This window comes from Leguminivora glycinivorella, chromosome 17, assembly GCF_023078275.1.
Source record: "Leguminivora glycinivorella isolate SPB_JAAS2020 chromosome 17, LegGlyc_1.1, whole genome shotgun sequence".
NCBI classification, from domain to species: domain Eukaryota; kingdom Metazoa; phylum Arthropoda; class Insecta; order Lepidoptera; family Tortricidae; genus Leguminivora; species Leguminivora glycinivorella.
In genome coordinates, this window is record NC_062987.1 from 12,520,108 (window position 1) to 12,545,702 (window position 25,595).

At 38.7% G+C, this 25,595-nt stretch overlaps 2 protein-coding genes across 2 annotated transcripts in view; one reads left to right on the plus strand and one right to left on the minus strand.

The window, feature by feature from the left end:
* Window positions 1–25,595, plus strand: part of LOC125235406 (homeobox protein unc-42) — a 47,295-nt gene that overhangs the window by 20,148 nt on the left and 1,552 nt on the right. The window contains exons 4-5 of the mRNA XM_048141954.1: window positions 14,616–14,783; window positions 21,990–22,101. Of these exons, the coding sequence (XP_047997911.1) occupies window positions 14,616–14,783; window positions 21,990–22,101 (280 nt within the window). The remainder of the gene's footprint in view (window positions 1–14,615; window positions 14,784–21,989; window positions 22,102–25,595) is intronic.
* Window positions 1–25,595, minus strand: part of LOC125235605 (cilia- and flagella-associated protein 61-like) — a 77,445-nt gene that overhangs the window by 406 nt on the left and 51,444 nt on the right.

The following is a 25,595-nucleotide window of genomic DNA, read 5'->3' on the forward strand; positions in this document are numbered from 1 at the left end:
CTTAGTCAACTATAATATTTCATTTCATTACACTTCACTTTAGTTAACTGAAATAAATTCAAAAATAAAACTTCATACAAGTTCTATACTAATTTGCGATACCTGGCAAATTTTTCTGCATCTGAAACACATTTTTTTTTAATCTATCGCGTTAATCGCGTATCGACCAATCGGAGACGGGTATTATAAACAATTGGTTGCTAGGTAATTCGATGTTGATACAACGGTGAACGACGCGAATGATGATATGTTTCGTCCATTGATGATGAAAATTATGACTCATAGAAAAAGTATTTGATACAATAGTGATATAATTAAGATTTTCACTTCACTCTCGTACCGTACTATTAGGCCACTCAGCAAGCTTCGTGGCCTAAACATGGTACTCGACTGAAAAGCTTTGTATTATATCACGATTGTATAAAATACTATTATAGAATAGAATAGAATAGAATAAAACTTTATTTTGTATAATTTATGTTACAGAATTATGGCCTACCAAGCACAGGCATTTATTATTTTACATATATGTCTTAGGTGTCGAAAAGATCTAATGTAAAGTAAATGGGGCTCAGTTCAGGTATGAACTGGCTCACGCTAAAGCTATGTGTTTATTTAAATAACAGGGATACGAGGTGGAGCCATTCGCTTGGAAAGTGGTTTTCCTCTTTCTTGTTTACACACATAATCAATTTCACCAGTACGTAGACCAGGCAACATAGGATTATGGTGGTTCGGCTTATCATATTTATCACCGGGTTCCGTTAGACCCGGAATCTGTTGATCTTTTAACTTACGGAGCATGTCTTCGTGTAGGTCTCTAGCACGTATGTACCACGGGTCTTCATCAAGCATCTCCCAAATTACTTCTGAACTAGTATTACGCGGAAAATTAGCAGCTGTTTTCAATGCCATGCGATATTGTCTCTCTAATTCAGTCAATCTAGATTTACTCACCCTAGGGTAGAGTTGAACTATGCCATAATCTATTATTGGTAACACAGTTGCTTTTATGACTTTTATTTTTGTCTCCAGTGAGACCTTGCTATACCACCCTATTATTGGCGCTAGCATACCGCGTACCTGCTTAACTTTTTTAACGGTGTTTTTTACATGCTCTTTCAGAACTAATCTTTGGTCAAGATGTACCCCGAGATATTTTATACAAGATTTAATTGGCAGGTTCTCATTTTGAAGGCTTATATTCCGACTATATTTACGTTTGTTGGTAAACATAACGCAGTCCGTTTTACTAACGTTGCACTTCAATCCCCATTTCTTATAATAATTAATCACCGTTTTTGCAGCCCATGCTGCACGTCGAGATGCAGTATCTGGACGACAAGCTTCATTAAGAATGCATAAATCATCAGCATATTGTGATAACGTTAGACCAGCTATGTTATTCTTAGGTATATCGCTCACATATAGATTAAATAAGATCGGTCCCAGAATTGAGCCTTGTGGTACTCCATGCGGTACTGGGATTGTTCTTCCATACATCGTACGAAGTTTTCCACGCACCTGCCGGCCTGAAAGGTAGTTCTCAATCAATTTTATTACGTTATTTGCCATTCCAGCGTCGAACAGTTTCTTACTTAGCCCCGCATGATTAATCGAATCAAAAGCTTTACTAAGATCTGTTGAGACCATGGCTACGCTGTTTCCTTGAGCCAAAGCGTCAGTAATCACTTTGCCAGTTCGTAATATTTGAGTACCCGTTCCTTTACTTTTTGTGAAGCCATGTTGATATTCCGGTATGATTTCTAGTCGATTGACTTCGGAGAGAATTCGTTGGTACATGATCCGCTCGCAGAGTTTTCCCATTATACTTAATAAGGTAATCGGACGATACGAAGCGGCCTCAGTATGGGGTTTACCAGGCTTATGCAGGAAAATACAGTCACCTAGCTTCCATCTCCTAGGATAATAGCCGGTATGTAAAGTGTAGTTTATAATAATCGCTAAACCGTTATGATATGCTGGACCAGCAAGTTTCAGTGCATCTGCCCTTAATTGATCAGGACCTGGTGCTTTCTTGTTTTTGAAGAAGCGGAGAGCTCGAACTACCTCTTCCACGTCGGTCTGTGGCAGTGGTTGAAATGGTGTAAACAGTTCTGAATTTTCGTGATCATCATCTACAATCGCTTCTTTAACAACTGCTGTGTCGACCAACGTGTTGATAGTATCTTCTTCAGTTAATATTCCAGGCAAGTCAGGAAGACGCTGTGGCTTAGCTTTAAGTGAACGTTGAATTTTCCACATTTTAGAAAAGTTATTTACAGGACATTCAATAACAGTATTCCATTGAAGCTCTCGATATTCTTGTAAGGCTCTTTTCAGAATGTTTTTGGCAGTATTGTATATGCGACGTAAAATATGTCCTGGAGGTGCATTTTTTGCTTTTAGTTTACTGCGATTGCGATGTTGTATCATGTACTGGATGTTCATCGGTAGTTCTTCTCTCCGCTTGGTCTCTCGAAGCGGTGCCATTTCGTCTAAAGCCCCAGTCAGAATCTCTTCCATTTTATTGACATATAAGTCAGCTTCAGCATCAGTACTCGGTTCTGGCAGTGGCAGATTAGCTTCTACAAGGGTTTGAAATTTAATTCGGGATTCTTTGGATTCAGTAATATTGTACATAGCCCGTTTAAGTTGAATGTGTTCGGATGTTTCTATGTCTACTTCCAACTGCCATGGATAATGATCAGATGAGATAGAATCAAGCTGTTTAGTTCTATAAGTTAATTCCATTGCTTCCTGTGTAACTAAAGCAACATCCAGTATTCCGTCTCCTCGGTGACATGGACGCGATGGCAAGTTGGTATGTACTAGCTTTGCCTCTCTGTTGTTAATGGCCTGGCTTACCAAGTTGCCAGCTGCCTGTGTTTGAGTGTGTCCAAGTTCCTGCATTCTCAAATTTAAATCTCCAACATTAATTGAAGTAGTATTATCTTCCAATAATGCTTCCCAATCCGGTCGAATTTGATTAAATCGTAAATGTGGATTATACAGTCCACGTATAATTATACCACCATTTAATGTTTCCAACCGAATGGCTACACCTTCTATACGCCTGTCTACATCTTCTATACCTGGGATCACCGTAGTGAGATTCCAGCGAAGGCCTTGCTTAATATACATAGCTGTAACAAGATGAGCTGCCCTAGCATCATAAATCTTATTGAAACCCTGTATATTATATTTACTTTTAGTAAAGTCAATCTTACACTCATTTAATATTATAATATCCGGTTGATGTTTTAGCGCCAACTGTTTGAGTTCAATATATTTGTTACGAATACCTTGTATATTACAATGCACAATTCTCAAGCACTGTTTTCTTTTTCGGAGCACGTTGGGCAAATTATCCATTAATGAGTTCCAATACAAAATCAAGAATTGTTTCTGCGGGATATCCCTTTGCTTGTAGACTCTTCATAAGATTCTTAGCCTTGGAAAGTAAATCGGATGATGTCTTCTCGATTTTGTTTGCCTCCCTCCCACCAGATTTACTCATGGTGTCAGGGACGTCAGGGTTGTCAGTTATTCCTGCTGCGACTGCTCCATAACTAACGCCCTTCACAGTAATCTTAGATTTCTTTAAATTACGTGGCTGCTGTTTTGCTGATTGGTTATTTTTAGCAAACGCCTGACGCCTGTCCTTTTGTTTCTGCACCTCTAGCTGAAACAATGGGCATTTTGCTTGTCTAGCTGTATGTCCAATTTCATGGCAGTTATAGCAAACATGCCAAACTTCTCCATTTTCATGTTGTTCTACAGACTCTGGTTGTTGAACTCTACGGCAATGAGATTGTACATGGCCAAATTGCCAACACCTTTTACACTGAGTTATCGCTGTATCACGTACTTTATATTTTTCTAAGGTTGCTCGTTGACATAAAATATACTTTATATCTCTAGCCACTCTCATATCAGTCTCACCAGGAAAAATAAGAATTAAAGTCGAATTTTTCATAACAATGACTCTTTCTAATTTAAGACCATACCTTGTTAGAATATCTGCTTTGATCTCATCTTCTGTATAGCCATCTGCGTGGATACCCTTGGCTACAAGTTTTTTTGCTGGGCGGCGATCATCCTTACAACCGTGAGAGTAATAATTATATTTAATAGGGTTTTCTTGCAACTTAGAGTCAATTGCCTCATATGCTTCCCTGTTTTTAGGAAAATATGTAATTTTCTTACTCTTTGGGTCTGCTCGTATTTCGCAATTAGTATTACGAGCCATTTCATTCGCTGACTTCCACTCATTCTTATTAGTGATCCATTCTTCATATTCACAAACTAATGGAGGGTAACGTTTCGTGCCTTTCTTCTTATCAGTAGTCTGAACGGCCTCTGTCGTTTTCAGAGGAGTCCACGGGTCACCTTTAGGTAGGTTAGTTATAGGCTCAGCTCGAGGTAACATAGAAGGTTTTCGAACTCGGCGTCGCTTGGTCGCCCCATTATCACTCAAGACTGAAACCGTATCATCTAATTCAGAGTTGTGTTCGTCGTCCGTCAAAGGCAGTATAGAAAATGGGTTACTCATTTCCATATTAGTCTTTGGTATTTTGCTTGATATAGAACCTTCATGACTCTTTGATTGTGTTTTGTTTTTATGCGCAATACTGTTGTTGGGCAGTGTGCCGTGCTTTGTTGTCATATTGGTTGCCATGGTTACCGGCCTAGTAATTCCTCTACAATCGTTATATTTTTTCAAATTATCTTCAGATATTTTCTGTTTGGCATTTTTCACTCTAGCTGATGATGTCCATGGTCCCTCCACTTGATTTTTCGCCATAGGTTTTATGCTGTCACATCTAAATTCAACCCGGCTTAGTTTTTTGCAGTAGGTGCAAGTTATTCTTTCGCGAATAATGAATTCATGTTGCGGTATAATTTGCACATATAACGGGCCTGAGCACTCACACAGAGGGCCCTTACCTTGTTTAAGTTTATTTATATTGCTTAGGTAGTGTACATACCTAGTTTTTAATGATACAGAGCCATTTGAGGTTCTTTCCAGTTCACTGTAAATGAATATTTTTACTGCACTTACTTGTCCACACACACATTTGTGATTCTTGCACATAGATTGATCACCAATCCAGTCATAAAAGTTTGATTCTTCTGATGCAATTTCACAATAGTAACACAGAACAATACGCGGCACACGCGATACACATAGACCTGGAGCTGCTTCTCGCAGCCCCGCACGCAGCGGGGCGTCAATAGAGTAGCAGCCTCATATACGCACGTGCGTTCGCCTCGACTGTCAGTGCGCGACAACTATTATAGTAAGAGAAGTGCATTTTCACATTATCCATGCCGATATCGCATGTAGGAAGCATGTCAATGGAAGATGTCAAAGATGGCGCTTTTAAATTTAGTATAAAGGATCCGATCCCACATCCGATATCGGATCGGATAATGGGAAAACGCTCTAAGGATACCATAATTTCAGCCATTTTGGGCACGTAACCCTAAAATTATTAAATGTTAACATACGAGTATGTTAAAAAAAATCGAAACAAGATGTCATATACATATTGAAGAAAAAAGAAGCACCTACTGCTTGCCCTTAGAGTTGGTCAAAGACGCCTAGTCTTACAAAGATGGCATATAGAAGAGAAATTTCGACGGCTTTCGCTGTGACGGGGTGGCCTAGGGGTTCATGGCGTTAGCCCGGATTTCTAAAAACGCCGGTTCGAATCCGGCCTTCGCCACTGGTGGTGTCCGTCATTTTTAGGGTTCCGTACCAAAAAGGTACAACAGGAACCCTTATGGTGCGACTCCGTCCGTCTGTCTGTCCGTCTGTCACATTGTTAAATATCTCGAGAATTACTTATGCTATCGATATGAAATTTGGAATAGTTATAAACATTGTGAACCTCTATAAGTTGAAAGTATTTTTTTTTAATTAATTAATATAAATGATAGAAAATGGCCAAAATGAAAGGGGGGCAAACTGAAAATTTCAAGTAACTAGGTCAAGTGGGGTATCGTTAGAAAGAGCTCAAATTGTACATATCAAAACTATTTTTTATAATTTTTTGGTTGTGGAAAAAAAATGTTTTTTGAAGGAAAATGTAAAAAAAAATACCGTTCCCCCCCCCTTATCTCCGAAGTTTACCAACATAAATGTATGAAATTTTCACCAAACATGGGTATTATAATGAATATTACAGGAAAAATAAAATCGTACACGTATCTTGACAACTTTTTTATTTATTTATTAAAAACCTTTCAGATTTACATTTTCAATTTCAACACCCTTTCGGGTGTTTATTGTACCTGTATTTTTTAACAAAATAACAATGAAATTACCTGCTTTCAAATAGAGGCAAAATGGTTAAAATCGGTTCACGCAATAAACAATTATTCCATAAAAATCATCTTCCATACTAGCTCGCGCGCATTAGTTTACTCAATTTGCCGATAGATGTCGCTGTACGTTGAAATCGCGAGAATCGCGTTTTTCCTGATATAATGAGGTCGGTTCAGGAGCGTCGTTGCGACATGTCGTAAGTCGTAAACTATTGAAGCCTAAGGACTGTATCGTTAATTATAGGGACACAACAAACCTCGTCTAAATGTTGACATGTGCATAATTTTGTATTATTATGGTCCGAGAGTATGATCTGAAGGTAATGTAAGTACTATTTGATATAAGAAGGTCTGATATTTTTTTTATTTTAGGGACTTTATGGTACTTTCATTAAGGTCTAGCAAATACATTTCGGACAACCCCTAATCTGGCTTAATTTGAGAATATCTCAAAGACTTTTTGTACGATTTCGACAAACAAAGGTTAATATGCTGCCAAAATATATTTTTTAAGAGTCCTCTTCATGGTTGTTCAATTGGGTACTTGCAGAATAAATGCGGTGAATATATATAATTAAAAAAAACGCATTTTTGAGCAACGTTCCGGTTTGCCGTAAATTTTTGATACAAGCAGGATGAGAGAAATAGATAAAAAAAATTAGGCATAGGCCAATGTCTAATAGACATTCATGGTGTTTGAACAGTGCCTAAACCAGATCGATATAAACAGTGTATGATAGTTAAATTCGACATCAAAGTCGGAGTTAGCGTAAGCACCATGCCACATTCTCTAAATGGCCGCCATACACAGATCATGAACTTTATTTTTTTTAAATAACAGTGACTAGACTATGTCTAGATATTCTGCTTTGTGGATCATGTGTCGTTGAGGTTCGCACTGTACAATTTTTTTTCGCAATTGTGTCGTCTTGTACGCACTTTGTGAATTTTCTAGTAGCATTTGTCCGAAATCGTAATTGGTACTCGGGAGGATTAAGTCAATGCTGTCTAAACCACATGCGTACCTTATTATGTGCCTTATTATGCCCATGTCTTGTTATAAGAAAAAAATATAATAGCAAATAAATACGGCTACTCAAAGTTGTCTCCATATTTAACGATACAGTCTTTAATAGTCTCGATTTTATTTGGACGTTGTCTACCAATAAAATTGTATATTAAAATATTACTTGTTATGTGGGAAATTGAGTCTTGAGGGATTTAGTAAAATCTGTAGAGTTCTATGAATAACATTTTGATGATTCAACTATTGAAAGTTTGTACGGAAGTACGGAACCCTCGGTGAGCGAGTCTGACTCGCACTTGACCGGTTTTTTTCTTTAATATAATATATGACATCTTGTTTCGTTTTTTAATTTATATATAGTAGTGTGACTACTTAAAAACACAAAATCAAAATATTTGTTAAAATAATTTGATTTGTTCCCATAGTTGCGTATACGAATATGTACCTATTTATGACGACGCATTTTTTGGGCCGAAAGAAGAATTAAAATATAAATTATATTACTTTAAGTTCACCAAATTTTTTTTTAATTATATATTTAATATATAAAATTAAAAATATTTGGCAAACTGTGCTCTTAAACGGATTTCTACTCTTTTTGTTCAAACTTGAATATTGCATAACACTTACCCCCTTATTCATAAAAAGGTTACTGAATTGATTAGTTAAAAAAACTTTTAAAAATTGTTTTGTCCCTTTCTCACATATACATTAGTCAACATGACAGATAATGATAAAAATTTATTAGCTAATTCAGGTTTAAAAAGCGCTTTTAACGCCATTACGACTTGACGTCTATCATCTATCAATAAAATTACTTACAATGACCAGGACATTGAAGAAACGGATTATATTTACGATTTTCCTATGGCTAAACATAGATCGAACATTAAATTGGAACAAACAAATAGATAACATTTGCAGAAAACTAAACTAATATTCATATGCTTTAAATAATCTGCAAAAAGTTGTAAACCAGTCGACTACAATCTCGCATCATGCTCATGTTACATCAACTTTGAGATACGGCGTTATATTCTGGGGTAACTTTACGGATAGAGAATTAGAGCTCAAAAAAAGTGCTTACGATCAGTATGCGGTATACAATACTTAGAATCTTCTTGTCTTCTTAGAATCTTGTATGCTGATGACCTACAGCTTTACAGTCAAGCTAGTGCTGACGATCTGGATAGGGCTGTCGCCAACTTAAATGAAGATCTTAACCTTATAGCTTCCTGGTCACGTTGTTTCGGCATTGCAGTAAACCCTACCAAATGTCAGGCCATCATACTGGGTAGTACGCGCTTGCTTTCCTTGACAAATGCAGCAACAATAGCCCCGATCCAGTACGAACAAACAGCCATCCCTTTTGTTCCGCAAGTAAAGAACCTAGGGTTGATTATAGACAGTGGCCTTACATGGGATCCCCTGGTATCTGATGTCAGCCGGAGAGTGACTAATACTTTAAGAGGTCTCTATAGAGGTCGCGCGGCTAGAAGATGTTGATGCAATTCCTCGCCAGTCTACCCGTGACCACGAACATAATGTGATGTTCGAAACGTCGGGCCTAATATAAATGTAAGTGTTTACGCGATTAAGTCCCGTTTTGTTCTAAAATTATGAGGTCTCTATAGATTTAAACATTTTCTTCCATCTAGCACCAAGATTCTCCTAGTTCAAGCCCTCGTTTTGCCCATCATGGATTATGCTGATGTGACTTCCAGTAATCTCACTCAAGCCTCTCTATATAAGTTCGATCGATTGCTCAACAACTGTATCCGGTTTGTTTTTGGACTGCGAAAATACGACCATATTTCAGAATATCGTAAGAAACTAAACTGGCTCCCTATTCGACAACGACGGTCGTTACGTATTCTCTGCACTTTATTTTCTATTTTATTTAACCCTTTTACCCCTGATTATCTTCGTTCCAAATTTAAATTTGTTTCTCCGCGTCCCGGCACTGATCTCCGAACCACCCGTAGTCTTAAACTTATCGTCCCCCAGCATCGCACAGGCTTCATGTCTAATTCCTTCACTGTGCAGGCGATCCGGCTGTGGAATGATCTTCCGCTCTCCATCAGGCAGGCCCAGAGCAAATTGTCTTTCAAGCGCATGTTACGCAAGCACCTGTTAGAAAAAGTTCGATAGTTGTCCTCATGATGTTTCACAATGGTTATTTTATTTTATATATGTATTTTATGTATATTTATTATATTTAGCATTATTTATGTATGTATATGTAGATATAACTAGTTAAGCAAATTTAGGTATATGTATATAATTCCTTGTTTCTCTACTTAACTGTTTTATGACCCTGCACCAACACGATCTCTCGGTTTAGCCCATGGTTGACTGGTAGAGAATGCCTGCTAGCATTAAGTCCGCCATTTGTACTTTTTTAATTGTGCAATAAAGTTTAAATAAATAAATAAATAAATAAATCTTGTAAACCATATTTTATCCAGTTAAATATTCTCACGCTTCCTTGTCTCTACTCTCCTGAAGTTGCTTTGTATGTAAAGTTAACCCTGACCAATTCTCCTACTTCAGTAGTTATCGCCCACAAGCTTTTTGCAAATAATACAGCATTATTTGCAAAAAGCTTTTTTGGTATGGCACCAAAAATTTATTAGAAGTTACCTAAAGAGATTATACAGATTAATAATGTAAATAAATTTAAAAAATACTGTACAAATTCTTAGTTACTAAAGCATACTATTCTGTGCAAGAGTTTCTATTATTTTTTAACTTGTCATACATATTTTTCATTTTATAATTTTAGACTAATTATTGTTAAGACTTATTTTATAAATGCAAGCTACATGTTCTCTATAGCCAATATAGCCATATTGTATTTGTATGCAATGTGGCGAAACATAGTGATACTTTTTTATAAATTTAAGACCTACTGTTGTGCCTGTGTTTGACAAATAATTATGCTACATGAAAGCACCATCGGCACTAAAAAGACGTTCTGTGGCCATTTCTCGACGCTGAAAGTTACAAGGTCTCTTTGCAACTCGTCATATTAAACATTGTCTACAACTTGTAAATTGTAACTTGTAGCTTAGAGAAATGGGCCCCTGGACTTTGGACTAAAAATACTCTGCAAAATTTAATAAGATTAAAATATCCATTTAGTTTTTAATGTGTTCAGGAATACGCTGTTATTGGGCTTCCTCGTTTTACACCGTCACCGGTGGGGTATACTCGTACATATGTAGTTCACATTACCGCTATTAATAATCAATAGCCAATAAAAGTTAAAATACCGCTTTTTTACAATATTTGATGTCAACATTTGCTTGATCTTGTTTAAATATTTATTATGTTCTATTTATACTTAAAGAGATTACACTTAGTAACTCAATAAAATGCGGCCCATTGTGTACACTGTATGTGTATACCTAACAAACAAAAAAGAAGGAAAACAGCCAATCAAATAATTCCACCACTTCAAAACCACACAAAGCCACAAAATCGGCATCGTCATTTAAACCAGTCGGATATTGCCTCATTTTCCACCACAACGCGCAGAATGTCAGCGCAAAAACTAATATCCCATTTACGTTTGCTCCTACACTTAACACAAGTATATAGGCGTAGGGAGGGTTAGCCACCTATAGGGTGTATCGGTTTATTTATATGGAGAGTGCGTGTAGGGCGCGGCCCTCCCGCCGGTCCCTCCCTCTAATCAGCTGTAATCACCATATCAAACGACGTACGCTCATTCCTGTTGACAACACGCAGATTAGACTATACGCTACTATGTTTTGTTGTTTCGTCTTTTATGTTGTTAATGTCATTAAGCGAGGGAATGTAGTCGTGAGCGGTTGATTCAATTAAGTTTAACTATTACGGCGTATTGATTTCGATTTTTTGCGTTGAGTCGACTTTCGTAGTTTGGTTTGTGGAATGAGTAATTTTTTTCTGTGCCTATTCAACTATTACTCGTGGCCATGGTTACGTTCTCTTGGGTCACTCTTTAAATCATAGTTTTATCATATTGAAATTTACCAAACACGCATTTTTGTAGTAGTTATAATCATAAGGCATTTTCAAACTAGTTGTTTCCCAAATAGTCAAAGCAATTTTAAGCGTTGTGGGATTGAAACCTTAAGATCGTGTTTCATTAAATATTGTAGGTGTAAAAAAACAAACTCGTATGATTATCTTTTAAATGATGAGTAAAATTAAAAAGAAAATGTCAAAGCGGATTACGTTCTGAGCTTCTCTCGCAGTATAATAAGTAGGTAGACAAAGCTTTGTGTGAGCCTTGGCACACTGCAAATCGTTTAAAACTAAGTCACGTACTGAACCTAATGACGTTTACGTGTACTGAGCTTCGGGTGAGCTTCTTTATTTAGTTTAGTTCATTGCGACCGTACCGTATTATGAATTAATTTATTAGAAAACATAGAATTCAACTTTTGGATGTTGAAAATTGCAGAATTTGGAGTAAGGTCAGTGTGGAGAAGACCGTCTACCCGGAAAGACCGTCTATTGACTATAACTTTTGTGTTTATATATCTACGCCTCTCACACCTCCGAAGGTATACCAGTTTTTCATCCTCCAGCCATTGGTCTTCAATACATATCCCTAGGACGAACACTAGTTAACAATAATCTTGATTCGTGTTTCGAACTCGAACATCGAGTTCAACATGGTTCCGCAAAAAATTAAAATAAAATAGAAGCAGTCGGAATATTTATATATCATGTATGTAACGGAGTCATTTAATAACCGTTCTTTCTGACTAGTACTATTAATCTACTGAAAACGCGCTCAATTTCTAGTTTTATGTTCTGAAATATGTAACTTAGAAATTGTGCCTACTCAGAAAGTCCGGCATAAAAGAGAAAGGCAAGACCGGCATATGATAAACAAGGAGTTGGCAACCTTTTTTAGGCTTTATTGGAAATAAGTCGATAGGAAGAGAATGGAAGCGTTTGAAATATGGTGCTGGAGACGAATGGAGGGAATTAGTTGGAGAGATAAGATTACGAATGAGGAGGTGTTACGAAGGGTAAATGAAAGACGAGCCATCCTGAAAACGATTGAAAATAGACGCGGAAAAATGATCGGACATTTGATGCGACACGACCACTTTTTTATTACTATTCTGGAGGGACGGATTGGACGTAAGAGAGGTCGAGGAAAGCCCAGACGCAGCTACATGGACCAAATAAAAGAAAAAGTAGGGGCCGTGTCGTATCAAAGTGTCAAAGAGCTGGCACAGGATAGAAAAAGCTGGAAAATACTCCACCGACAAGAGATTAACTCTTAAGTTTATGATGATGATAAACAATATCAATATATAGGTAAGGTACGTTTACGGCTTATGTATGGTATGATAGTTGTACCGTTTTTGATTTTAACTTCCAAATACAGTTTTGATAATGGTGTTACTAAAATCATTCGAAAGTATTAAATAAAAATAATTGGAAATCTGACATTGCTGACTGTCACTCTGACATAAAAGTTGTCATGGGTGTCATCAATAGATTTTCGGGGGTCCTGATTTCAAAATTAAACACCACTTTGGAATCTGACATTGCTGACTGTCACTTCGACACAAAAGTGGTCATGGGTGTGGTTAAACAGGTTCTCGGGGATGCTGATTCCAATAAGCAATACAGCCAAAAAACTGTTTGATGACACCCATGACCACTTGTAAGTCAAAGTGACATTCAGCAATGTCAGATTTCCATTTTATCATTAATTTTGAAATCAGCACCCCTGAAAACCTATTTGACGACGCCCATGACGACTCTTGTGTCAAAGTGACAGTCAGCAATGTCAGATTCCAGATTGGTCATTAATTTTGGAATCAGCACCCCCAAGAACCTACTTAACCACACCCATGACCACTTTCGTGTCTAAGTGACAGCAATGTCAGAGAAAAGCGGTGTTTAATTTTTAAATCAGCACCCCCGGAAACTTATTTGACGACACAGCAGACGAATTTTGTGTCAAATTGTCTGTCAGAAATGTCATGATTTCAAATTATTCATTAATTTTGGAATCAGCAACCCCGAAAACCTATCTGACGACACCTATTACAATAAGATTTCAATCGCCCGTTTTAGATTCACGACCCGTATATTAAATATTAAAGGCCTTGCCTGGATCAGAGATAGGTATTAATCGATTAACTTTTTATCAGAATAATTAATCGTCTTATTTTAATCGTTAATCGTTAGTCGATTACTTTTTGTCCAACTCTGGTAGTGACTATAGCAAAACCAAGCATTGCTAAGAAATGTTACCAAACAAATGCATGTATCCTAATATCGTACCTATTACCTTTTCTTAATAACAAAGTTTCAAAAACAGATAAGTAGTCGACTGTAATATCGTGACTAAATTGGATTCGCAGGTGTTCGTTGGAAAAACAGTATTATGCAATATCCGGACCTGAAAAGAAAAGGTTATGAACCCCATCTACGGGACATATGCCGGTCTTGCCTTATAAATAGAAAAATGCTTATATGTTCAAAATTTCAACGTTATTTTATTAATTATGTAGCACATTCTGCCCTGTTATTACGTAAAATAACAATGATCATGACTTTGGAACCTAGTCTCATATGAAATTACGCGACAACAAGCACTAGACGGTCTTTCCGTGCTCATCGCGGGAGGACGGTCAACCCGCCGAGCCTTAAAAAATGTGATTTATATGACTTAAAAGTACCTTATTTCACCAAAATGCTGTAAAAGCTTTGTAAAATATAATATTTGCTATCCCGTAGGACCATGCGCATTACGCCAGACTACATTAATTATAGACTTTTTCCACTCAAACTTTATTTCAAATAAACTATGCCGGTCTTGCCCGCACTGACCTTAAATGTAATTATATTTATGACGGAACGAGTGTCTTCCGGTGACTTGACAGGCGTGCGTGGACCCGAAGCCAAAACATAAACGTTTTTTGACACTTTATCGAAATTTAAAGGGATACTTCCTAATGGCATGTAGGACGCACGCAAGCAAAGACAGTAGCAGCCAGTGTAAAGACTATTGAGAGTTAATTGGATATAAAAAACACTGTTCTATATTGGTTGAAAGTATTGAGCGGTGCCTAATATTTCTACAAAATGTGGCGCACTACGTCAGAAACCTATCGTAATCCAATAATAAAAATAAAGTTCAGGAGTGCCCACTAGGCGTGTTCTTAGTCGCGAAAGTATTAAGTTTCCTACGGAAGACGGTTACCCTTATTAATAACTACAATGATTGTTTTAGGTCTGGTTTCAAAATCGGCGCGCCAAATACCGCAAGCAAGAGAAGCAGCTACAGAAGGCGTTAGCGCCGGCGGTACTACCTGGCTGCAACGGCATGATGCGAAACATCCAGGGCTACCGAGGCTACCAGCCCTACCCACACCCTAACACCATCAACCGGTATCCACAGGTTGGTACCACTAACTTATAGAAGCAGCTACAGAAGGCGCGAGCGCCGGCGGTACTACCTGGCTGCAACGGCATGATGCGAAGCATCCAGGGCTACCGAGGCTACCAGCCCTACCCACACCCCAACACCATCAACCGGTATCCACAGGCTGGTACCACTAACTTATAGAAGCAGCTACAGAAGGCGCTAGCGCCGGCGGTACTATCTGGCTGCAACGGCATGATGTGAAACATCCAGGGCTACCGAGGCTACCAGCCCTACCCACACCCTAACACCATCAACCGGTATCCACAGGTTGGTACCACTAACTTATAGAAGCAGCTACAAAAGGCGCGAGCGCCGGCGGTACTACCTGGCTGCAACGGCATGATGCGAAGCATCCAGGGCTACCGAGGCTACCAGCCCTACCCACACCCCAACACCATCAACCGGTATCCACAGGCTGGTACCACTAACTTATAGAAGCAGCTACAGAAGGCGCTAGCGCCGGCGGTACTACCTGGCTGCAACGGCATGATGCGAAACATCCAGGGCTACCGAGGCTACCAGCCCTACCCACACCCCAACACCATCAACCGGTATCCACAGGTTGGTACCACTAACTTATGGAAGCAGCTATCAGAAGCATGATACGAAATATCCAAGGCTACCAGCCAGTGTTCGGGTGTGGGTAGGCCCACACCCGAACACCATCAACCGGTATCCACATGTTGGTACAACAACAAACCGTAGGTGGTAGAACGTCCTACTTGCGCCCTATCCAACACAACTTCCAACCAACGTGAAGCTAAAGTAGATTTGCCACCACACTGTCTTCCCAGCGGTACCTGGGATGACTCACTTTCGGCGACCGGAGCGGTCGTCTCAAGAACGCCGTCTTGAACAATTCTCTCCCATTTTCAGTAGGTAACTGAACCAGCGAGATTAATTTATCCGATAGGTTAATAAATAAGATAATGGTTTACCTACTGAGATGAACATTTCTGAAGTGACCTTATTTCCCGGTTCTTAGTAAAATATACACATTTTCATCATCTTCAGGTGTAAGTAATTACAATTAAAACTAGTACCTACATGTGTGCAATTGTGCATAGGCTAGACGAACAAGTAAATATACATCGAGGAAGTCCTCGGCTAGTCGAAGTGGTCTGAGATATATCCACAGCTACGCTACCCTATAATAGTTAGATGTTAGTCCACAGACAGCAATACCAGCTCTTAGTTCGGCACAGTATGTTTGCAGGATATCTAAGTGCATATAGCGTATGTATAGGACTAGGACTACGTATAGGTATACTGGTATAGGACAGAATTGTCGTTTATTATGTAAAGTATCCAGCATCAAATTAAACTAATAGCACAAGAAAATCTCTAATGGGGTTGTTTCTAATGGGGTGGTAACGCGCATGTGACACTCTTTGAGTTGCAGGTGTCCATAGGTTACGGTGACCGCTTTCCATCAGGCGGGCCGTACGCTTGATTGCCACCGACGTAACTAATAGTATAAAGAAAAAATCTCGCCCGACCCAATTCACGTTTAATAGTGTATTTAATAATTTATGCTATAGCTTTAAAATTTTATGCTATAGTACGGAAGAAGACGGCATCAGTGGTGTTACGGATGAGGACGAGCTCAAATAGTATTCTGAAAATGATAGCAGAGAGGTGGGATTTGGATATTCTTCGCCGATATACCGACCTACATGTCTCACGCCCAAAAATAATTTAATTGTAATTTTAATTTAATTTTAATTTTAGTTAGTAGTTTACTAATATAGTTTTTAGGGTTCCGTAGTCAACTAGGAACCCTTATAGTTTCGCCATGTCTGTCTGTCCGTCCGTCCGTCCGTCCGTCCGTCCGTCCGTCCGTCCGTCCGTCCGTCCGTCCGTCCGTCCGTCCGTCCGTCCGTCCGCGGATAATCTCAGTAACCGTTAGCACTAGAAAGCTGAAATTTGGTACCAATATGTATATGAATAACGCCGACAAAGTGCAAAAATAAAAAATGGAAAAAAATGTTTTATTAGGGTACCCCCCCTACATGTAAAGTGGGGGCTGATTTTTTTTTTCATTCCAACCCTAACGTGTGATATATTGTTGGATAGGTATTTAAAAATGAATAAGGGTTTGCTAAGATCGTTTTTTGATAATATTTATATTTTCGGAAATAATCGCTCCTAAAGGAAAAAAGAGTGCGTCCCCCCCCCTCTAACTTTTGAACCATATGTTTAAAAAATATGAAAAAAATCACAAAAGTAGAACTTTATAAAGACTTTCTAGGAAAATTGTTTTGAACTTGATAGGTTCAGTAGTTTTTGAGAAAAATACGGAAAACTACGGAACCCTACACTGAGCGTGGCCCGACACGCTCTTGGCCGGTTTTTTTTAGTGTTCTTTTTAACTAACAATATATGGATCATAGTTAGGGCTGCCATCCGTCCGGGTTTCCCCGGATTTGTCCTAGTTTGGAGGCCGTCCGGGTGCCGTCCGGGCGGGGTGTCAAGTAAGGAAGCACCTCATTGAATTTAAGTATAGGTAAATACTTAAATAAATTTATCATCGAATTTAAGTTGATCTGTTTACATAATAAAAACCGGCTAAATGCGAATCAGACTCGCCCACCGAAGGTTCCGTATCCATACTAACTTTCTATAGTTAAAATACTTAAAATAATCTCATCTCATATAACTCTAATGACTTGACTAGAAGTATAGGAGCATCATTGTGTCATCCATCTCTCGGTGAATTCGCTAATTAATTTGCGCGACCTGTATAGTATGATGATGATATGACGGTTTTTTTTTACATTTTCCTTCGAAAATATTTTTTTTTTCTTAAGCAAAAAAATTGTGAAAATTTTTAGTTTTGATATGTACAATATGAGCTCTTTCTAACGATACCCTACTTGACCTAGTAACATGAAATTTACAGTTTTCCCCCTGTTAGTTTGGCCATTTTCTATAATTAATATTAATAAATAAAATAATATGATACTTTCAATTTATAGCGGTTAACAATTTTCATAACTATTCCAAATTTCAAATCGATAGCATAAGTAGTTCTCGCGATATTTAGTAATGTGACAGACAGACGGACAGAGTCGCACCATAAGTGCTTTTTCACACTATCCGATCCGATATCGGATGTAGAACCGATATCCCATACATTCAAGCCGCCATCTTTGATTTTTAGCTTTGAAATCCTTCCGAGATCCGATATCGGATCGGATAATGTGAAAACGCACTAAGGGTTCCTTTTGTACCTTTGTGGTACGTACGTAACCCTAAAAAGAGACAAATTTTATTTTTTTGTAAGAAAAAATGGTCTTGTTTTTGTTATTGTTTATTGCAAATTAAACATTGTGTGAAATTAAAAAAATAAATGGATGAAAATTAAAGGTATTTTAAAAAAACTATTTTTGAACTCGTCCGGGGAAAAAAATGCGATTAACGCCAAATGTCCGGGTTTTTTTAAATCTTTGTCCGGGTTTGGCAAAATTCGAGATGGCAGCCCTAATCATAGTTATCTGAAAATAAATAATTTTTATTTTATTTATTTATTAATAAACAGTGTAGTCATAATAAACAGTACCTACATAATGTAGTCAACCATAACGTGACAATCTCTTTGAACACACCAATATGTTACACGCCAGCAAATGAATTCTACTATCGTATTTTTGGATAGGTACCTATCACTTCAGTTTATTCAAATTACATCATCTATAATCGATCCACAGGTCCAATGACATTACAGTCCCACACCTGTCACCATAAAGGCACATTTCCACCGCAATCAAAACAAAAGCGCCTCAGGCTGCATATTTTCGCGTATGACCGCGCCGCGGAATCGGATTATCGCGTAATCAGCGTTGATTAGCGCCGCATAGTAATGAGGCAAAATGGCGCACTTGGCTTTAGTGCATTGTTTTCAGCCTGATTGTGCCTCGCGAGGACCAAATATAGGCAAAGTTTAGCTACGAAAGCTTCATTTGAACGATGTTTTCGAACGTGTTGCGCCACAAAAATGTTATTAAAAATTGTGACCTAGAAAAATCCTATCGTAGGTTTTGGAATCGGTTTATAGTAATCAGTGTTGATTAGCGCCGCACAGTAATAAGGTAAAATGGCGCACTTGGCTTTAGTGTATTGTTTTCAGACTGATTGTGCCTCGCGAGGCATGACAATGGTGTGAAGCTCCAAATGGTCGATGTTTTAGAAAATATTGAGATACAAGTAATAACTAGCTACAAAAATTTTGACCGAGAAGAAACTGGGTCACAGTGTTGATTTTCATTCCTTCACAAGGACAGGAATTGAATTATAGTGTAATCAGCGTTGATTAGCGCAGCATCGTAATGAAGAAAATTAGCGCAACTGGTTTTATTGTACCTGAGCTGTAAGTTCACATTTTTGACACATTTGTTTTGAAGTTTGTTGCGATGTGGCTAAGACGTATCGATTGCCAAATCTAGCGATTATTTACGAATTGGTTGAATCGATTAGGCCCTATGTACAAGGAGGTGCTTAAACAAATATACGATTTCTATCAACTTACTGAAATGTCATTTGAATTGAAATGACAGACTGCCACAGCACTAGTTTAAAAATAAAAATAATGCGTGATAAATTACTGTCGTCAAATACTCACTAACGAAGATCCGCAAAAATGTAACATGTGTTAGATTATGTTTAAAGTAAGCGTTTTTAAGTACTTGATTTTTTTAAATATTATTACAGGATTTTATTTAAAATTTCATTAGGTCGCGCCAGTTTACTTTTTGTGGAGGCTGTCATGTGTCAAAAATGTGAACTTATAGCTCCGGGACAATAGTGCATTGTTTTCAGCCTGACTTTGCCTTACCAGGACCAAACATAGGCAAAATTGAGCTATGAAAGCTTCATTTGATCTATGTTTTAAAACGCATAGATTATTAAAGCTATTAAAAAATATTACCTACAAAAATCCCATCGTAGGTCTGGGAATCATTACTTCGTAATCAGCGTCGATTAGTGCCGTAGTATTGAGGCAAAATACTTAGCGCACTTGGCTTTAGTGCATTGTTTTCAGCCTGATTGTGCTTCGCGAGGCATGGACAATGGACTATCGGCAAAGTTTAGCCGCAGAATGCTGCATGTAAAGCTCAATCGATGCTTTATATTTGAACGCGTTGAGATAAAACAAAATTAAAAACAATAAAAGCAATAAAGGGTAAAAACTAATTGCCAATTTTATACTTTTTAAATACAATGGAATCAAACTGAAATAGACAGCATACACTAAATAAAAAGCGATCAAGCCCACTGGTGGCGCAGCCGGATATCGAAGACGGGTCTCTATCGAGGCTCACGTGCTTACCGTTACACCACCTCGACTTCTATTTCAGTTTATAATTTATATATAGTAGTCACAATATAGTAGTGTTACTACTAAAAAAAAAAACAAATCAAAAATATAAAAAAAATACTTTGATCTGTTCCCCACAACAATGGAAACAGCTTTCGTTAAAAAGCAGTATACAGAGTGGGGCCTGTAACAAAGGCGAAGAATTGAACTCTAGGCTATTCTTTACTGATCAACATTTATTCGGTGACTTTTAAAAATAAGTTGTATTTTGATTTTTATCACCATTGAAAGTTTTTTCTAAGAGGTAATGTATTGCGAATTCTGTTAAGTCTAAAGTGTGACAGACAACGTCAATGACAACAATAATGACGTACATTGAAGCTAATATTTATTTGGTATGAAAAATTAAAAATTTAAAGACTTCATAATTTTTAAAAGTCACTGAACAAATGTTGATCAGTATAAGGAGTATAGCCTAGAGTTCAATTCTTCGCCTTTGTTACAGGCCCCACTCTGTATTGCATGTGATGTACCTATATTCAAGTGGTATTTATGAATTGCAATCTACTCGTAAATTTTAATGTGATGTACACCCCATTAATCGGTTGAGCAGAAACTGGCACATTATGGCCATTATGGGTGAGTTCATAAGTTGGGTGGCCATGCAACATAGTAGCGCGGAGAGTCGCCGTGTCTTGCGTGGGCGACAGTCGCGCGGCCGTCGCCGTCGCGTCTCATACTTCCATATCGATAAGGTTTGATTTCGTATGCGTCGCATCGCCGTCGCGCGACCATCGCGCGACCGTCGCCCACGCAAGCCACGGCGTAAGTCTCATTGGTAGCGTCTTCCTATCACTCTCTGGCTCTCTACCTATCTCAGTGAAATATCAACCATATCTGCATCTGTTTAAAATTGTTTTCTTCCTTGGAAATACCATAAACTTGATTTGCATTCATATAGATAAAATGACTGTTATGAATAAAATATTAAATTTACCTAACCTAACCCGATAGCGATAACCCGCGAATGGCTATTAGCGGGCTTTGGTCAGTGCGCGATAAACGACCACCACTTAATGATGATTACCAATATTACCAGGAATCACGCCAAAAATTGACATAGGTAAACCATAACTAAAGCTGCCCAGCTTTGGCACATGCGCGATCCAACGCTCGTTTTAGTATTGCGAATTTGATACATCATTTTGACTTAGCGTATCTCGATCAAGCAATGATCAAATCAGCCATACTGTATTTATAAATTAGTCACTCTTTGCAACAGAACGTAGTGCAGTAAATATAATTAACACGATTTTATATCAAAATCGATATTTTAAGAACGATTAAGCTGGCACAAATTTACGGAATAATGTTGTACTACTGCATCGGCCCCTGCATTAAGATTATTCAACTTGAAATTGTATTGTCAACGTTTCACACACACCCCGACTTTTCACAACACCTCAAACGTGAGATTGACACACATTGTTAATTACGACTTATAAATGACAAACTTACGAATACATTAACAAGGCCGATTGGTATGTGATATTATGATCGTTAGTGTTCAAGTTTTGTTTTCCGTTTTTCTCTAATCGTGGAGCCGAATTTGAATGTTGGCTATTCGATTTCGTGAATTTCGTTCAATAATATCTCCACTACTGACGATTTAAATTCTACTAACAGAATCAAAAACCTCTAGATTAAAAATAACTAGCAGTTTTTTCCAAAATAGCATTTTGTCATTTTCCACAGACTGGCGAATTCGTGCGTTCGAAATTCAAAAATCGGTCCTCGTGTCATTGCTTCTCTAACTTTTTACTTTTTTACAGCACCACGGGAGCTACGAGGAGCTTCAGAAGGACATCTTCTCGCTCTCGCAAATGGGCGGGGGCTCGTACCCCATGACCCAGGGCTTCTCTATGGGCCACGGGGCCAACATGAGCGCCGTCGGCATGAGGCAAGATGCCATGGGTAAGTTTACCACTTTTACTCATTGAACTTTTATGAAATTCAACTTTTACTTTTTATATTCCCGTAGTGTTATTCGTCATTTAGTGTCGTGCATAGATCTTTAAAACCCTACATAAAAGATTCCAGCCCCCGGCCGGCGCCCCGCGCACCTGCACATACGTTATAGCTCTTAAAGCATTGTTTAGAAGCCTTTAATAGATATAGCGTGAGGGCGCGGGGTGCCGGACGGGGCCTGGCGGCGGCGCGGGAGAGTGCGAGCGACAGGGTGAGTGCAGGAACAGAGGGGAGGCCGATGCGTATAATACAGGAAACCGTGCGAATTTCGCGAAAGTTATTCTAGAAAACTATTAAAAAGTAAGTGCATAGCGTAGAAAAAGTATTGTATGCAACGGTGTTGAACTGAGTCAAAAAATACTCGTGGCGTCTTTACTAACAATTTTCGACTTCGCCTCAGATTGTTACTCACGCCACTCGTCTTTTTTGACCTCACTTAAACGCCAGTTACACAAAATACTATTTTGTGCTAGGGCAGTGGTGGGCAAACTTTTTTCATTAGGGGCGAAAGACCGGTGGAGGGCCTGATAAAATACAACCGCGGGCCGTAGGTACTTGGCCCAACACTGTGCTAGAGCGTTTGCACTTATGGCCCAGCCACGACATTGGTCTAAGCGCGACAGCGGTGAGCGGCAGCCATACGTGCGAATGAAAAGTCCCATCGCTGTGTCTCGCTCCAATGTATGGCCGCCGCTCACCGCTGTCACGCTTACGGCCTAGCCACGACAATGGTCTAAGGCGGCGAGCGGGGCGGCTGGGCTGCGCGGGAAACGCGCGCGGGCGCTAGCCATGCCACGTACTTTTAGAAGCAGCGGCAGGGCCTAGGAGCGGCCAGAACGTTTCCATATTTAAAAACATGTTTTTTACTGTCGAATATGACTCTAAAGTCCATAGAATGCTTTAATTAGTCAATTACGTCTTGTACAAGAAAATATGTGTGATGAAGTACATGGAATTTATTTTATGGCTAGTTAAATGATACTTAATATAAATAAACAAAATTAAGAGTAAATACGAATAGATACTATACCAAAATATGTTTGAAAACATTATTACATACTACATACGCGAAAGTACAATTCAATTTTCATTAAATAAAGATTTCGGGTTCAAGACGCTCATAATAAAAACAAAATGTTTTGTTTCGCGCGGAATCACTAGCCCCATCTAGCCGCCTAGGCCGGTCGCGCCGCTGTAATGTCGTGGCGGTGCCCGCGCAGCGCGCTACAGTTGTTCGAGTCGCGCGCCGCCCCGCGCGCCGCTCCCGCGGGTAGGCCCGTAAAAACCCGCGCGCGATTTCGAACAGCGGCAAGGTCGTGGCATGCCTCGCGCGCGCTGCGTTTTTGTTTTTGTGACTTACCGCTTGCCGCTGCCGCAAGACGCCTTAGACCATTGTCGTGGCTAGGCCGTTAGACCAATGTCGTGGCTGAGCCGTTAGAGTATGCCATGCGAGTTGCCGACCGTCTTAGTCTTAGCTCATTTTTTTCGCATCTTATTCGTCATATTAATCTGCGTATGCTATAAATTCATGAAAGTGCAATAACCAATTATGGTAGGAATAAATGAGCTTTTTCGAACAAAATATACCACATTGTCTATTGTCGATAAGATGGATTCCATATTGAAGTTGTTACCGAAAATAAGTACCTACCCTTTTGTTTGTAATGGGCTATATTTTAAATGGTACCTACGAGTGACGAGGCCAAATAAAATCAATGAATGAAATACAAAGTAAAATAAAATATTTTCTACTAAACCAAATATAAGTACCTATTGAATTCCGTAAACACCATATCAGCAACTTTGTTCTCAACTAATACATTTTCAGCACATCACATGAAAAATAAAGTTTTAATATTATTCAGCGTTCGAACATGACGCTAAGACGTAAGTTGAGGGAAGGGAGGCAGCTTTCATCAACTTTCTATTACGGCCGTCGAGGCAATTATAAAGTTGCGCAGGATCGCAGTGCCAACCTCCGTTTTACACAAATACTTATCTTGTAATAATGAGAAAACTTGCTCTTTTTCTCGGCCGCATTGTTTGAGTAACTTGGATCAGATGATCGTAAAAAACGGTTCCGCGGTCTTAGAGTGTTCTGCAAGTCGAGGTTTTAATTTAATTAACGAGGGAACAAAAAATAAAGTGTTTATATTTTTTTGGTTTTTGTCTAAATAAAGCCTTGTGTTACGGTCTTGGAATGTATCAGAACATTTAACTTAGTTTCTCAATTGCTCTTTCCCCGGAATCCCGAGATAGAGGAATGTATAGAGATTACGAATGAAAATTTTCGCGGTAGGGCTTTTGCACCCCAGTCAGTTGATACTGTAAACAATTTTATGACAAAGATCTTTTGGTACCTACCTAAACTTGCCGAAACCTAAGTGTTACTTGTTTTACTAATATAGGTAATTTTGGTTGGAAAAATTGTTAATTGTGGTTAGTGGCAGAAAAAGTTTAAGAAAACCTTCCCTACAGGACACATAAAAAAAATTCGCGCGCTACATAATTTCTTATTTTTTAGCGTCGTCAAAAAATGTTGTCTGTCTGAAAATATGTTTTTACTTTATCTCCGTTGCACTTGCACACATCATTAAAAAAGTAGCACGGATAAAATATATTCTTATTTTTTAACATACCTAGTCTAATAATTTGTTTACAATAAATAAGTGCACCCATTAAGCATGACGGCAACATGTCATGCGCATCTCGAAGACGCGGGTAGCGCTAATCCAATGATCCTTGAGTCTGTGGCCGGAGATTATTAATTTGTAGTACGTACGTGCAACTAATATCTATCAGATCATCTATGTACAGGCAGAATTGTTAATTTGCCGTTAGAGTTAGCAAACTGTCATGATTTAGTATGCAGAAAGATAAGTACGCATCTAATGTGATGACATTTCGAATATTAATGCGCTGCTAAATTAGTATTTACGTATTCGGAATCTATCATTATACTTGCGAGTCAAATGCATGAGAAACAGAATCGTTGAAATTTCCATTTGGATCTAGTCTTTTAACGTGATGGAAATTTTTCCATTAACTTATCCGTCGCTCAAAAAACGTCCCCCGTAACGCGTATAAGAAAAAACGCATAGGTACGCGATAAAGCGTGTAACAAGAGCCGGTCTGGAAGATTCCTGCGTAGGAAAAAACGAGCGAGACGAGGCATCGTACCGTAGATATTGTAATAAGAAAATTTCCACTACATTTACTTCGGCGGGCGGCCTCGCGGCGTCTTGGCAAATATCTTATTTCCTGTGGCGAGATTGCATCTTGAGAAAACGCGAGGGTCGATTCAGTGCCTCACTATTCGCTTCCCGACCCTCTTACGGCGCTCTTATATATAGATGGAGCTAGAGGTAGGCGGGACGAAACCACTTGCCGTACCCTGTTTTGCTTTTATTTTCCTTTTTTAGTCTTCACGGTGAAATAGA